Here is a 17837-nt window from a genome sequence, read left to right as displayed (position 1 = left end):
AGGGCGTGGAGCCATGCAGCCTCAGTGGGTTTAAATGAAAGTCATCCAGTGCATGCAGGAAGTCATAAACAGACAGTGAAGAATGGCAGTGCTGTAATCTCTCTGCTGGGGAGCGGGACGGGACGGCGGCCAGCCGTAGTCAGCAAGCCGGGGGAAACGCGACTGCGGCAGGGCAGGCTCAGCTGTGATCATTGTGTGTGCTTACTCGTTTCAGCGTGTGTTTGTCAAGCTCAGGTGTGGGCTATTACAGATATGTGTGTTACACTGAGTGAATGTGGCAGAAGCACCTGCTCTGTTTGAATGTTCCGTCTGTTTGATCTTAGGCCTGGAGCCTCACACACATACATGCACCCCTCTCCTGGGGCTCTGTCTGTATGGGTGAGTCACACCAAAACATGCCCAGTTTCACCCTAAAATCAAAAGAAAAAATATATATATTTTGCATAAAGAAAAAGATTTTTGTAATGTGGTGTTTTTTGCCATGACAGTTTGGCATTTTTTCCCTTTAAATTCTCTTTATTGTAATGCATTTTACTTTTTTTCTTTCTTTCTTTTTTTTTTTGGTAATTCCCATTGTTCTTCAAAGGATAGTTTCTAAATCCATAAGACTTTGGTTAGACTTCTAAATGCAAATCTGTCCCTCCATCTGCCCGAAACCAAAACTTGGATGATCCAAAAGAAGATCATAAAGGTGTCATAAAATGGTTCCAGAGGAATTAAGTGCTTTAATACAAGTTTTGTGAAGAGATATTGTCTCTATAGATGATAAACAGGTTTAATTCGAGTAAATGATGGCAGAATTTACATTTTTACAACAACAAACCCTTAAAAAATGCTTTAAAAATCTAAGGAGAATTCATTTTATATGCCTTCAATTACTGTTGATTTTTAAAGCATTTTATATTTTATTTATTTTTGCCTCACTAATAAGAATTGGGGGTAAAATGTGTGTTGAATATATTGTCACAATGCAGAAAATCTTGAAATTCCTCTACAACACACACTTTATTTAAACCAAATATAATTTATTTTTGACCTAGGTGAATGGAAGTTCTTGACTGGCTTTATGATTCATTCATATAGTAGCTGTGTGTGTGGTTGGGTTGTTATATTTCCTCAGATTTTTTATTTTTTTTAACCTCACAGGTTTCCATAAAAGTTGAGTAAATTAGATTTAGATCACATTTTAGAATCAGCAAGAATAATTCATTTGACTTGGTTCCATTTTTTTAATAAACTTTCCTTCCCCCTCAGTGAATTCGTCTGGTTGACCTGGGGTTGATTTTTTATGAAGCTTACCGGTGGCCATTAGGGTTATGCGGCATGTGTAAAAGATCTCAGTAGGTTTGAGAAAGGAGCGTGTGGTCACCGTATAGCCCGAAGACTTCCCCTGGATCCACTAATGCGGTTCCCCTCATCGCTCGCTCTCTCTTTTCTCTCCTCTAGACACAAATAAATAAGTGATATTTTCATTAATCCTTGCCTTCCTTCAAAATAATATGGTGGCTACTTCATAAAACATTGATGCCAATCTTTCATTATTCATTTTGGGGGTCCTGTTCTTTCGTTCCTGGAAGGAAATGAGAAATGGGGTGGGGTGGGGTGGGGTGGGGAGTAGACACAGAGTGACAGACTGGAGGGAAAGGAAGGATGACTTGGTGGATGACAAGACCAGGCAGAGTGGCGTTTTTGCATTATGTTTTATCTCCGTTCTGGCTGAATGCCATTTCTTGTCGGTGTTGGAGCTTATAGCTCAGGTAGGGCTGAGTAGCAAAGTGTGGAGAGGGAACACATATCCCAAACATATTTTCAGATTAACGAGAGCTCCGATCACTCTGCTCCATCAGGTGACTCACAAATCTGAGACGCAAACGAAACATTCTACCTTGTATCCAATAATAAACATGAATGCCAGTAAACTCGGTACAGTGGATCTTCCACTCTATATGTTTTGCACGGAGGTGCATTGAATGCTGCGCATTAATGATAATGATACATACATCCCATATCACGTTTGCATCCAATTTGTGGTTAGCCTAATGGATGCATGTATAGAGTACATAAAAAGTCACTTTCTCCCCTTTCCCATGGCCCTTTGCTTTCATTAAAGCCCACCATGAAAGCCTTCGTTATTGATTTGTGAGTTTCTCAAGGATGCACTTTGAACTCTCTACCATTATGCAGGGATATTGGATGTTTGCATGTAGTTTAGACCAGCTATGTGATTTGTGACCCCTGCGGTAACCATTTTGACGGTTGCGTGGCAGAATACACTGCTGGAACGAGAATAGGTGTATATGCTTTTGATAATGAACTCCTAATTTCGTAATGATGCTAAATGACAAGGAAGGCAAACCATCCATCAAGCTGTTCTGCAGGAAGAATGGACGAATAGGTCCTGTAAAAATGAGGGATATTACAACTATGGAGTCTATGTTATCAAGCCCAACCAGAGCTCAGCCCCATTGGTGGAGATGAAGGGCCTTATATGCTTAATTAGATTGTTAGTTTTAGGGACAACAGGTCAGAAATGATTTATACTAAACTATTTGGGATTTCAAACATGTGTCCTTCCTCTCTGAATTGGAGAGAAATGTTTTCAGTGTCAACCTGCAAAGTGACAAAAATATTTCTGCAAAATTTTCTGTAATAATAGTAAAGGTTAATTACTCTTTCCCCCCTCCTGTGTTATTCATTTAAGTACAGTTTCACAGCACAAAGGGAAAAGCTTATTAGCACAGGATAATTAGCACAACACCATCGCATTTTCGTGGAATCTCACATATTGTATCTTAAACAAAAGATTCTATAGCTCCACCAGCAGCCTATGCAATTATTCTGCTTTATATGTGTTCCAACAACAAACCAGCATTATTGACTTTATAAGCGGTTTCGATCCCCACCACATCAGCTTCATCAATCGCACAGACTCTTAGCAGATGCTTGGCTGTACTTTACATCCGGAAGATGGAGGGAGGGAGAAAAGGAGAGGTTATACTCAGATCTGTTCAGCCCGTGCACGTACCTGCCCGGCGTGCGGCAAGCCATCATGAATTTGCATGCAGAAGTGCTATATGTGTAAATGGCTTTGTAGAGCTCCATCACACTGAATGATTTACCTTTACTGCATAATGCCGCAGTTCCAGCTTCTCCTTCGCCATTTGCAGCCAAAGTCCTCTCTCTTTCTCTTCAGTAAGTAGTAATCTGTCACTCGTCTAATACAAGAATGAGAGACAGAAAGCAGGGAAGTTGCCATTTTAATCTCTCAAGCAGAAATTAAAGCCTACGAGACGTCCTCCGGTGAGCTCATAGAGGAAGAGTTACAATCGGTTTTACTAATCTACTTTACTAATGGCTTTCCATCAGTTAACTGTTTGAATTGTTCACCCTTCATGAAGGTTTTTAACTTTTTCTGCTGCAGGTTTGAAATATAATGCACTTTGTTAATGCTTGGTTTGACTTTACCAAGTTAATTTCATAAATGAAGAGACTTTCTTCTTTGCACATGTGTGCATGTAACCGCTCATGTGGGCGGTCCTTGGCCAGTACCCAGCTGCCTCTGCTTTCAAACTTGCATCCACACACACACACACCTGTCAATCAAACACATTTGCTGAGGTGCCACTAGACATCTGAGACTCTCTGGTTCCTTGTTTGTCTTGTTTTGTACCTCATGTTGTTCTCTCCTCCTGAGCTTGTACATCTTCAGGCATCACTGTTTGAGGTATCAAAATATATTTTTATATTTGTTTTCTTTTGATTTTGCGGTGAAATATTACCCTGACATTTACTTGTGAGATTTACCATTTTGTCTTTTTCAACAGATTCAGAACAGACATTGATAATTAAAATAATATTTTCCATGAGATCCACTTGCAGTGAATTTGTGCACCAAAACATTCAAGCAATTTTGTTTTACATGGCCACTTTACTATCTCTCTCACCCTTAGAAACTGGTAGTTTTTGCTATGTAAACAAGCTCTGTTCTGATTGGTTAACTTGTTTGTACCTCCATTTGCACTGTTGTAATTAATTAAGTTGCTGAGTCCTGATGATATATAAATGCGGGCGGTAAAATGTTAATGCACACATTGTAATGTCATAATGCCATTATGCCTTTGCAGGTAGTCTGGGTCTATGTGGACAGGTCTAATGGACAGTGTGTCTACATAGTACATTTAACTTCTCTATTTCCAGCAATAATAATAATATTTTTCATGATAAGTCCCACTTTGTTTTGTAATGAGTGGTAAAACTTAACTTCAAGGCTGGGCAGAATCCTCTGTCTCCAGCCCTCACAGGGACATGGCCGATTGGCTGGTATGTTGATCTCTCGTTGTAATTGAGATGTTTCAGAGGCTCCAGTGTGGCATGTGACACTGAGGGACAGGCCAAGAGCACAAGGGGAGAGGAGAGCAGTGCTGTCTGTCTGCCTAAGAACAAGATGACTTTGGTCAATTCAATAAATACCATGACTTGTATACCCCCAAACATACATAACTCCCCACAACTTCCCCTCTGCCCCTGCACACCCACACACTCCCTCTGAGAGCCTGTGGCAGGGAAGTTAATTGGCAGCATCTGCTGTCTAGGAGGTAGTGTACCCTCCCAAACCCCCTGCACATCCCCCAGGCATCTGGAGACACCAGCCTGGCTGTGGGCACCAAAAGTGATGGGGGGTGGATGAGGTAGAGAGTAAGAGAGAGAGAGAGAGAGATACAGAGAGCAGACTTGCAGCTGGCACTCTTGCCAGCGGGGATGTGGTCAGACAGGCTGGCAAGCTGTGCCAGGCAGGGACGCCCCCAAGGGACAGATGGTTTACAGATCTGGACAGGATGCAAGGAGAGAGAGATGAGATCCTGACAAATGCAAAAAATTACTTGCTTTAAAGATTAAAATGCAGCACTTAGAATTTGGCAGTATAATTAATTTTATACAAATAGGGCGAGCCATCTAAATTCTCGTTTTTTGATAGTTCTAGGCCTTAGACTTTCAGGAGTAATAGAAGCATTACTGAGATGAATGATGCTGCTATAGATTTGTGTGCAGTAGAAGAATTGATTAATATGCAGTCGGATTGTTTAGTGTAGAATAGTGAATGTTGCACGACAAAAGATTCTAAGTAACGAAAATGAAAGTGGTCATCATTTTTGATGTTTTAAATATAGCTTTGTAGATTTTGAACAGTGAGATCTATTAAGCAACACAATTAATTCTGCTTTTTAAATATGGTTTAAAATATGATTACATTTTAAAATAACTACAATATAGTTGTTCCTCTGGAAGCCTGTTTCTGTCACTGAATAAAACATTTTTAAAAAGTAATTGCACTTTTTTGTCTCACAATTCATTTTGTAGCAATTGCAAGTTCTGACTTTTTTTCTTCGTAATTGTGAGATGTAAAAATGTCAGAATTGTTTTTTCTCTCAATATTGTATGGAAGAGGATTAGGGCCAAGCAATATTAAAAAATAAAAACCATTTCGAGATTAAAGTCATTATAATGCGAGATTAAACTTTACATTTCCTGAAATTGTTGAAATAAAATGTTGAGAATTAAATCATTAAATTGAGAGAATAAAGTCCAAGTGGGACACCAGTGTGTTTATTCTCAGCATTATTTTGACTTTATTCTTGTGATTTAATGAGTTTATTCTCAACGTTTTATTTTGACTTTGTTTCTCGAAATTTAATGAGTTTAATCTTGCATTATAATGACTTTAATCTCGAGATGGTTTTATATTTTTATTATTGCTTGGCCCTAATCCTCTTGCATAGTATTGGACATTATAACTCAGAATTGGAAGCTTTTATCTCACAATTCTGAGAAAAGAAGTCAGAATTGTGGGATATGAACTTGCAAATTACTAGTTTATGTCTTGCAATTTTAACTTTATTTCTTGCAATTGCGAGTTTATTCAGAAATTCTGATTATATAACTCGCAATTGCTTGTTTATGTCTGGAAATTCTGACATTATATCTTGTATATCTTGTAAAAAAAGTTAAATTTTGTGAAAAAAAAACAAAACAATTATCTTTATTTATTTAATCCATGAAGGAAACAAGCTTCCATACCTTTCACTCATTTTAAAAGGAAAATACTGCTGAAAGACACATTCAGTGGCAGTTAGTGGTCGTTCAGTGCTTTCCAGACGTCATTTGATCATTAGGTATAAAAAGATGGCTTTTGAAGTAAAATGTTGCAAAGCTAATTGCCTATTTTATACTCAGAAATTCCAGCTGTACTTTTCACATTTCATTTGATTGCCTCATTTAACTGGATTTGTACAGCAACCAGATTGAGCCTCACAGTGTCTCCCATTGAGTTTTCTGTGAGTGGACCATCTCTTCCTCCTCTATTGCATCTGCTTTGACTCACCAGCCCTCTGACCTTCATCCAGCTTATACCTCTGTCTTGTGCTGATATCACTTCCTTTGAGACCTTATTTAGCCGAGTGTGGCATTGTTTTGATCTTGCAAGAGTCACCTTGTGTGGTATTGGGCAAAAACACAGCTGACATCATTGCTGTCCCTGCTTACATTACAATAGCAAACATCACTGAATTTACTGGCATGCCTTGACATCAATCAGGACGAATTAGATTATTAGATTATGCATTTGAAAACTGCTCTAACATGCTAGCATATATGAACACTTTTCCTGTTGACTGTGAGAAAGACAAATCAGAAGTGTTGTTGTTGTGGGTTTATGAGAAGAGTAAACCCTATCACTGTCTACTCTCAGCATCCTAACACCAGCACTGCCCTACTATACTACTTCCTGCTGTACGATCTCAACCTGGACCTGATGCTCACATCTAATGGAGATAATGTGGATGGATTTCAGCTTGTATCTCTGCCATCTCACTTGCATCTCCCTCATCCCTCTGTTTTTCCATCTCTCAGTCTATCTCAGCGCCATCTCCATCAGTGTCTGGGTGTGTGTATGTACATGTGTGTGTCAGTGGAGTAGAGATGGAGTGCAGACTGGCGCCAGGCTGTCTCCCTGGGTCCATTCCACCTACTCTGTTGATGCAGTCAGCCAACACATCTCAGACATCCCCTGGGAAAGAGGAAGAGATGGAGGGAAAAGAGACGGCACACCTGCATCAGAGCACCCCTTCTTCTCCCCCACCCCCCACAACTCTTTTCTTTTTACAAACACTTTCGTAATCTGTTTTTGCCATGTGAAGTGTTAGATCTCACTAAGAACATGAGTCACCCCAATAATCAGGCTTTGATGTTCTGTTTTTCTTATACACAAATATTAATGTAAATGTTAATATATTGTATTATATATATATTATACAATATTATTATATTGTTTATATTATATAAACATGGTTGAAACAGCACAGTGTATGTCCGGATTAACTCAGTTAGCAGTTTTATTGTTCATCAAACTCTGATCAATTAGAAAAGCATTAAAACACTAATTCTCAGCAAGCCTCATGATCTGAGGCACCACTAATGATGGCTTCCAAACAGGTTATCCAATTTCCATCTGTTTTTGTCTAGACAAACAGGTAGTCCTGACCCAAAATTGCACCAGAAACTGACACATCGAACTGCTCAAACAATATATATATATATATTTTTTTTTTGAAAGCATCACAAGGACGCAGTGTTTATGCTCTTTGGGGAAATTATCCTAAGAATAGCTTACTTGTCTTTGCTTGACTTGACTTAATTGTCTTTGCACCTTAAACCGGGATAGCAAAAGGCATTTCAACATTACCTTCACCTTCACGTGAACAGCAGAGTAGCTTTTTACTCAAATAAGTAAATGTGTGTAATGGAAATTATGACGACACCGTCTGTGCCCTCATAATCTCAGAAGTCTCAGTAGGCCTGGGGGTACTCAGGTGGGGAAAGTCGGCAAAACCACGGAAAAACATAAACACATGCATACACATTCACACCAGGGCATCTCTTAGACGTCACCCTGTCTGGCTGTTATTACCCTCTTTTCTCTAATGCACACCTGCCTCCATCTCTTACATCCTGCGTATGAATGTGTGTACATGCCCTGTGTGATTTTTGCCCCTGTGCCCCATGAGGGTGCATGGCGCCCTGTTGGCTGGTTCATAGGCCTCATCTGCTCTTTGATAATTACCCCAGACATCCCTCAGCACAGCAGGGCAGCTACTTACCACTGTGGGGTCACACTTGTGCAAACACACACACACACACACACACACACACATTAAATTACCACTGTTAGCCACTGCTGGATAAGGCTTGCTATAGCCTGATCACTATATGCACACCCTCACACACACGCACATGGGATGAACCCCCTGGGACAACATGCAGCCCTGCGTTGGGGTGTTGTGGAGTATTTTACTGATGAAACATTAGTGAGTGAGAGAGGGAGATCACATGAGCCTCATTGTGAGCAGGCAGACAGGGTGTGGCCGATGTTTTTACCCATTTTTTTTTCCTTTGTATAAGTGTGATGTAAGATGAGTCATTTTGGATTAAAGGGTGGGTTGGTTCTTAAAGGACCTAAACACAAGATCTATGGCCATCTACTGGCCAAGGAAAGAGCACACAAAAAGTAATTTCTCTCTGATGTTCATTCGTTCATTTATGAAGTGTAGAGGTTGGGATATTAGCAAAGAAAATGTTTGGCTGGTTATATGCAGTCAAATATATATCATATAATTTATGTATATATGTATATATATAGTTTTGAACAGTAGTGCATACATACACACACACACACACATATATATATATATATATATATATATATACACACACACACACACATTTATATATATATATATATATATATATATATATATATATATATATATATATATATAATATTGCAAAATATTATTACAATAAAAAATCAAAACTACGTGAACACATTCTAAAATTATTTGATAAAAAATACAGTAAAAACAGTAATATTGCAAAATATTATTAAAGTTTATTCTATTTTTACTTCTATTTTTCTGTTGGTATAGGTATAGTTAATTCCTATGATGGCAAAGCTAAATATTCAACAACCACTACTCCGGTCTTCATTGTCACATGATCCTTCTGAAACCATTCTGTTTTTCTGTTTTCTATTCATTGTAGATTTCTTATTTGGTGCACATTTTTTAGTTTATTTTATATATACATACATATATATATATATATATATATATATATATATATATATATGTGTGTGTGTGTGTGTGTGTGTGTGTGTGTGTGTGTGTGTGTGTGTGTGTGTGTGTGTGTGTGTGTGTGTGTGTTTATATATATTTGGCATGATTAGTTGAATTTACAGGCATTTACAGTTCAAGTGATCAGCTCAAAAAGTATCTTGAGGTAAAAAAACACATTTCAAAACCCATACTTCTGAGTGGTTCTGCACCAGCTGAGCAACTGCCATTGAGATGAATGAGAATGCTAACGGAAAGCTTTCTCCATGTATTATAGACCTCTTTGAGTGTAAGTGTTATTAGGTAATAGCAGGGATTTTGGATTCAAGCATTTTTTATTTTTTCAATTTCAGTGCATTTATGTGCATATGCCTGCGATTGCATGGATAGAAGCGCTTCAAGCTCTTCAAGTTGATTCGTAATGAGAATCTGTGCTGTTGACCTTCTGCCCATTCTCTCTGTCTGTGGATGTTGCTTCTTATAGCATCACTATAGACACTATAGGGAAATCACATCTCTTCCCACACACAGCCAATGACGGGCTGCACTAGCCACCTGCACACTGCTGGAGCCGTCCGGTAACCAATTATCTGAAGATTACTGTTTTCATGTTTGTTTGAATTTCCTTGCACTTGTTTGTATGTTTTTCATTTATTAAATGCCCATTCATTTCCATGCATTTGCATATGGGCCTCGGTTGTTAAATGTCCATAAACCTTAGTGCACACTACAAGACACAAGCTTGTCACCCTTTCATGTTTATAGTCTGCAACAAAAAGCCCCAGATCATAATGTGTGCTATGTACACTTGTGAGTCACACAGTTAACAGTGTTTCCAAAGTTGTTTGAAATCTGACTGACCTGCCAGGTGTGCACACTGTCTCAGACAAGCAAGAGAGCAGAAATGAGCAATATGCATAGAAAAAAGACAGATGATATGTATGCCTGAATAACAGGTTCTGTTGAATAATGATGATGTTTTAAATGTTCATCTAATTCATGGAATTCTTAAATAATTACTTTATGAATTTAATAATGATTAAATTAAATAATTCAATTGCCAGAAACAACTGGGGGCATCTTACCTCAAAGGTCTCACTTTTTATCGACATAGTCTATGATTAGTTGTGTAAAGTGTGTACCATAATGCCAGCAACTCGACAGCAAGTGTAACTGTGAGTGTCTAAAAGTGGGCAGGGCAGCAAGTTCTTGTTTTGCAGTGTGAACCAAGCTTAAAGTAAAATAAAAGGGCCTGTCCTTTATGTCAGGATGTGTTTATTCTGACCAGCGCAGCATTAATGTGCCCTATGCAGAGCTGCCGTATTGATTAACCACTTACTGTTTAGCCTTTATAGCTCCTATAGCCTTTGGTGCAACTTTCTGTATTTTGTTCAATAATAATGAGTGCCAAATCTCTCCAGCGCCCCTGTACGCAGGCCGCTTAATCTCACAGCTAATCTGAACACCGACACACCCGGGATATCCGTATCCTCTCTCCATTTAGTTTTTAAGACAGGCCAACGTGTGGTAGTGCATCTGAATGTACCATTTCAATGTTCTAGTATTATCTGCCCAATATCACCCCAGAGGTGCCCAGACACTCTTTTTGGCGGGCAGCAGTCGTAAAGAGCACTAGGTTGGAATATATTAGCCTGAGAGTTTGTCTCTTTCTCTCTCTCAGGGGTGTACGTTTATGATCTGGGCTGTAATGAGTGGATGATTTATGAGCTGTGCAGACAGTATGATGGCCAGGACTCTTAGCGCTAATATTACACGTGAACCCCTGTGCTTGTGATGAGCACTGCATCTCAGACTCCAACACACGTGTGTCTGTGTGTGCGCGTGTGTGTCAGTGTGCTTAGTGCACGAACTTGGCATGTTCAACCATGATACCACTCAATAGACAAGCTCATGCTATTCTGCAGAATTCATAAACATGAGAGCTTAATGCAGGTATGTGTGGGTAAAAGATCACGATAGACTCCGATATGATCTGTCACTGCTTATTAAAGACAGTAAACCCCTATAGGCATCAGTAAATGCTAACATTAGTAAATAGCTAATGTTAAAAATTCAAAAAAAAAAAACATTTTAAAAAATGAGCCTAGGATTTCCTTTGAAACGATTTGTCACTCAGGAATGAGCTTGAAAACACATCGTCACTTGTAAGTCACACATTGAATTAAACATGAAATTCTGAAGTAGAAAGACTGAAATAATGTTTTCTTAAATGTTTTGATTTACAACTATGAAAAATAAATTTTGACAGTAAAGGTTTGTAAAACTAGTTTGTTTATAATGTTTGAAATCTAGGGCCAGTTAAACCATTTTCTTAATATCCAATCAATTTTTTTTAAGCAAAAGTGCTTTTAAGAATTTGAAGTTACATTACAACTGTGTAATTTTTTTTTTTTTTTTTTTTTGAAATATAAAGAAAAAAAATACATTTAGTGGAAAAAAAATAAAGTAAAAAAAAAAATAAAAATAAAAAAAACCTTTCTAGCAAATATAAAAATACATTGATAAAATTACAAATGATCACCTCAACAGAACACCCTAGCGACTACCCAGAATGTCTTAGCAACTGCACAGTAACACCCTGGCAACCACCAATATGACTTGTATCTGCCATGATTAACCAACACAAAATACAGTGACTACTTTCCTCCCTAAATTGGCTTATTTGGTCTCTGGTTCCCAGATTCATTCTCCTATCTCTGATCCTCCACATGCATTCAGCGCTCTTCACCATTTAGAGAATCACAGAGTGAATTCACATGCCAAAAACCCCTCATTTCAAACATACCATTGCACATGGACAGCTCGACCACAAAGCAAGTGAGGTTGCTTAGTAACTGTGCCATCCAGTGCTATTCTCCAGTCTGATTCATGTCCCAAATGATAGATCAATCACAGGAGGGCCACTCCACTCTCTCTACTTCTCACATTACGGCGGAAAAATCAAGAGAAAAGAAACAGTATCAAATGTAAAACAATAAATGCATTAGAAGAGGGATCGCTTGTTTGAGCAATAATTACACAATATGGGCCTACGTCCAAAGTCAAAAGAGCTCTGAGAGTATCATTTTCGTAATGAAATGTAATATCCGTATGTGTAATAGATCCCCTTTTTTTCTTCAGCTGTTTTTGTCAGGAGAATGAGAGAAGAATCGTGACACTTGACAGCTTCCTGCTCACTTTTGAAACCATTTAACCTTCACAACATTAAGCAGATGACAGCCAGTGCTCTCAGAAGAATGGGGGATGGCAACAAACGGAGAGCGAGAGAGACGGAAAGAGTCAGAGAGACAGGAGCCACTGTGATGACCTCTATGCTTGATTGATTTGAGAATATAGACAAGATATCCAGCTCCGTATGAAAGCTAGCAATTTTCCCCCTCGTCTAGTTCCCTTCAGAGGAAAGCCGACAGCCACGGCGGCATCAAAGGCCCGTCGTGTTCCTGCTTACGGAGTTGAAAAGTGCTGCGATGGAGAATGACACCTCGGTACGGGCCGGCCCGTTTAGCTAACAACACACACACATGAAAATAGAGATGCAAGCACTAGTCAGCCATAGCCTTGTCTGCTCGAGTTAAAGAAACTTTGGGTTTCTTTACTCTTTCTTTAACAAGTTATGAAAACTCTTTAATTTTTAAAGTCAGTGACCTTGAGCTTCAGGCGCTGACCTTTTCTCTATATGGAAAGAGAGCAGAAGAGCAACAGCTCACTGTGTGTTTTTTCCTCGGGGTGGGGAGTGTGAATTGTTAAGCCGTGTGTGTGTGGGTTATTGTCTGTTGGTCTCCGTTACCCCCCCCCCACCCCCTCCCCAGACACACAGCGAGATAAATGTTTTAGAACGGGGGGCATTGTACCAAATCCACCAGCATAGGGAGGCATGGGGCACTATCATTTCGATAAAACAAATTACCAACAGCCACAACGAGAGAGAGAGTGAGAATGATAGAGGGGAGAACATACATTGCAGCAAAGATAGAAAAACACCCAGCAGGTTCGAGATTCACCAGGCTCTCTCTCTCTATCACATAGAGGGGCAACACACAAAGCTATTTTCTCTGGCCAATAGCGGCGCAGCGGCGCGGGAAAGGCAAGCAGTAAATTCCCGCTGGGTAATTAAAATCAATAGCCACGACTCGCTCAGTAGCCAACAAGGTCAAACGCTGGAGAGGAACCGGGATAATGCCCAAACAGATAAATAAAAAAATAAAGTGAGGTGTCACGCTGTTTCATTAACCCTGCATGGCGAGAGGTGTGTGAGCGTGTGTGTGTGGGGGCTAATGTCTGCTTGGCAGGGTAGTCGGGGTGCATGGCAAACAGCTGCAGGTCTTGAACCCAACCCCACTCAAATGCAGGCCAAATACTGCAGCGAGCACAGCTGACCCTGAGCATGAGACTTATACATATACACATGCATACTGCATATACACAAATATATCTGTATCATCAAAATCTGCTACATTTATTTGATCAAAAATAACAGTAAAAACAGTAATTTTGTGAAATATTATTACAGTAATAACTGTTTTCTGTTTTAATATGTTCTCAAATTTACTCTTAAGTGTCACGTGATCCTTCAGAAATCATTCTAATATGTTGATTTGGTGCTCAAGAAACATTTCATATTATTATCAATGTTGATTTCTTTTTATTTATTTATTTCTTTTTTGAGGGAACTGATTCAATTCTGCAGGGTTCTTTGATGAATAGAGTTTGAAACAGCATTCATTTAATATAGAAGTATTTTTGTAACATTATAAATGTCTTGATGAGAAACTTCCTTATAACATTCTTGCAGAATAAAAGTATAAATTTCTACTTCTTTTTATTTTATTTTATTTTTTCATTGCAAATCATATCAGCTTTTGAATGAATGAATTTCAGAATGTTTAAGTACACTTTTGAACAGTAGTGTATATCTCATGGTATTTATCGCATGCTTTTATAAAAAAAAAAAAAAAAAGCTTTTCAAAATTACAGAATGCATTATGGTAATTAGATTAGGGGGTTTAAAATATGCCTAACGGCCTAAAAAAAAAAATAATAATCATGAAAAATATTTTAATGGTCCTAAATGTAGGCCTTGTTTTGTTTGTCCACAAAATATATTTATTTATTTTCATTTTGGGAATCCATGCAGGCTTTGTAAGATTTACATATAAACTTAGGTTTAGTTGTGTCTGTTCAAATGAATAAACTAATCATTGTTTTTAATAATTGGTAATTGTATCAGTTTGTGTTTTAGGTTAACATTGTGTCTGTGAGTGGGATGGGTGTGTGTTAAGATGCAAGCAACAGACAGTGAAGGGTCATGAGTTTGTTGGTGATGTATTATATTTGTTGCCAAGCCTGACATGCATTAGAGATCATTTAATATGTCAGTGAGTGCGTGTTAGCAGCAGAATGTGGTTTGGACCAAGCAGGCGCCTGTCCTGTGTCTTAACACTCTTTTGAGACCCGTAGAGATGACAGTGTTGTAGAAGTCCCCCAGAGGATTTCTCCGCTTGATCGTTCATTTGCTGTCTTTTCCTCCACAGAGAAAAACTAATTCACTTTCATTTTGGCTCAGCGGTTCACTTTGTTCAGGTAGCAGAGGAGTCAGGCAATGAGTGTGTGTGCATTCTGTTGTGTGTGTATGGATGATGCTCTGTTATGTTGGCATGCACTGTGTGTGGCTGTTTCATATCTGCATAGTTCTACATACAGTACAGTAGCTCTATTTCTCACGGGTTTCCTAATGAACATCAGGGTGGAGCATGCTCTTTTAAACGGCCAATCACAATGCTGCACCCGAGGGGCTCGCTATTACAGGAAACAAGCTAAGCAATGCATATGTTGTATGTAGGTTGCTGTAACCTGCCTACCTAGACAGCATTTGGAACAGGTGATTCCCTAAAATGATACTTGTGTAGCTAGCTCACTTTTGAAATACAGACATACTGTGTACTGTATCTGTAAAATGTAGTTTCTATTTCTCTAATACAATGCTATTTTATTTTATTTTTTATTATTTTATTTTTATATTTATTCATTTATTGTATTTTTTTGTTTTGCAAATCATAATATCAGCTTGTGAATGAATACATTTTAGAATGTTTTAGTAGTTTTAGCTTGATGTGATCAAAGTTATACATTAATTTAAATATTAAAATAGCGACAGATTAGTGCAGAATCAAAAATATTTCTGTCATTTTTTTGCATTTTATTTTATTTATGTTTTTAGCACAAATCATAATATTAGATTATGAATTTGTGAACTGCATAATGTTTGAGTAGTTTAAGCTTGATGCTAGTATTAAAATACTACAGAATCAGAAATGTTTTATTTTTTTAACTTTTCATAATTTTAAAAAGTTTGAAATTCAAAAACTTTTATGTCCAGGTTTAAAAAGGATTTTGAATATAGTCTCAGGCTTTTGGATCCAGCTGCATAAGTCTGTGTGTTTGTATGCATTTGTGCGTATGGGTCACTGAAGATAAGGGAACAGGTGTGTGTTTATGTCTTTTCAAGCATTCAAACAAATCACTAACCCAGTTCCATCAGTGTACAGTGTGTATGTGAGTTGTTTAGTAGAAAAGAATGAGATGGAAGGACTGGAGGCTGATTTTACAGAGCTGTTTCTTATCAGAAGGGCCGTGTGGAAGCTTCTGTGCTGTTCACATAGATAGCATCTCCATCTGATCTCTCTCTCCCTCTCTCTCTCTCTTTCTCTCTCATCCCTGTCTCATAGTCAACCCATCCCAGCTCTGATCTTTCCTCTCTTTCTCATCTTTTCACTATCTCCCTCCCCTTGTTATTCCCTCCATTGCCTTCCATCGTATGTTCTTTGCCTGTCCTTCACTGCTATTTGCTCTCTCTCTCTCTCTCTCTCTCTCTCTCTCCCTCTGCAGATGTGCAGATTTACCTTCAGCAGCGCCACATAAAACTGATTAACAGCACAGTATATCATTTTATATGCAAATAACATTGCTTTCATTGTTCTGGTTGCTGATTGTTCACTGCAGAAATTTTCATTGTTTACAGTTTGCTGGTACTGTTTGGCTTTGTCTAGATTTTTAAATCATCTAGATTTCTAGGTTTTTAAAGGGAGAGGCATTAGATGAGAGAGATAGAGAAAGAGAGAGAGAGAGAGCTGACTGAACAATAGTAGTGTGAGTGATGATGGGGATGTAGAGGATTGCAAGTTTCCAGAGTTTTTATTTTTTATTTTCATTTTACCACTTTCTTCATTTCCTATAGTTTTATATTTTATTTTATTTTATATTTTACTTTAATTGTATTATTTCCTTTTATTTCCTATTTTCTTCTCTTATTTTCTTGTATTATTACTTCTCATGTAATTTAATCTTATATTCCCTTCTCTTTTCTCCTGTTTTTCTTTCCTTTTCTTTTCTTATTTTATTTATACCCCTTTCTTCATTTAATCTCACATCCTCTAGTCTTGTCTTCTTGCCTTTTCTCTTTTTTTTTAAATTTTACTTTATTCTCATGCCATTTCATCTTATATCTTCTCTTTTTTTTGTCACATTTTTAACTTTTTATTTTATTATTTTTAATTATATTTTAAGTAAATAATGTGGTCAGACAGCAGCTGTCTGTCACACCCAATGAATCTTATTTACTACCATTTACAACATGAAATATCATTTAAAACACATTAAACTTCAGTCGAATAATTTCTAAGTTAAAAGAACATTAGGCAGGAAATAATTTATGTTGTGATTTTATTTTATCAATCAGGACTTGAACTGAATTGTCATGATATGGCTGAGTAATCATGATATTTTCCTCAACTATGCAGCCCTAGTTAGATCAGCTGAAAAGTATCATTACAGAGAATGTTTTCACATTATAATTTTTAAATATTATGAACACAAACATTTTATATTTCTTCAGGACATCGGATTAATCCCATGAATGTTCATTGAGAAAGCAAACAAGGTGCATGTCATTATCATGTTGTCTTTCTTTCTTTCTTTCTTGTCACAGGCAAAGACTACCAGCCAAGAATGTGTATTACTACCGCTGCCCCGACCATCGGAGGAACTACGTGATGTCTTTTGCCTTCTGTTTTGACCGTGAGGATGACGTTTATCAGTTTTCATACTGCTACCCCTACACCTACTCCCGTCTGCAGCATTACCTGGCCAGTCTGGAGCGCAGAAATCTCGATTACCTGCAGCGAGAGCAGCTCGGCCTCAGTGTGGTTAGTTATTGCATGTTTGCTCACTGTGTTACCGCACATCTTTGTTGCGTTTCAGGTGTTTCTGTCACTTTCTATTATGTTAGCATCTTCCTGTATCTGCTGTGCACGGCACACTCATTTTCTTTAAGGGGGCGGACACATGTAAGTGTCTTTAAGGATGAATGACTGTGTGTGTGTGTGTGTGTGTGTGTGTGTGTGCATGATCTGTACAGGTACTGGATCATTCACAGTGCATACAGTCCTGTCTCGCTCTTATCAAATAATTGTAGAGGAAAACTCATTAGGAATGCTCGAGAGATTAAAGCCCTCTTTTAGGGCCTTCATCACTTTCACGTTCGTCAAGGAGAGCCAGGCACGGGAAGCCACTGATGAAAGGACATTTATTGATAAGAAATATGGTGTCAATGGAAAAAAAGAAATCAGTTTCACATGAAATGGGATTTGAAAGGGC

The 17837-nt window shown here is 38.1% G+C and overlaps 1 protein-coding gene across 1 annotated transcript in view; it reads left to right on the top strand.

Moving 5' to 3' along the window:
- Positions 1–17837, top strand: part of LOC109095330 (BEN domain-containing protein 5-like) — a 254294-nt gene that overhangs the window by 170278 nt on the left and 66179 nt on the right. The window contains exon 7 of the mRNA XM_042761912.1: positions 17170–17386. Coding sequence (XP_042617846.1) covers positions 17170–17386 — 217 coding nt within the window. The remainder of the gene's footprint in view (positions 1–17169; positions 17387–17837) is intronic.

This window comes from Cyprinus carpio, chromosome A8, assembly GCF_018340385.1.
Source record: "Cyprinus carpio isolate SPL01 chromosome A8, ASM1834038v1, whole genome shotgun sequence".
Lineage (NCBI taxonomy): Eukaryota > Metazoa > Chordata > Actinopteri > Cypriniformes > Cyprinidae > Cyprinus > Cyprinus carpio.
The sequence above is the reverse complement of the archived record's forward strand: the minus strand, read 5'-3'. Positions and strand labels throughout refer to the sequence as shown.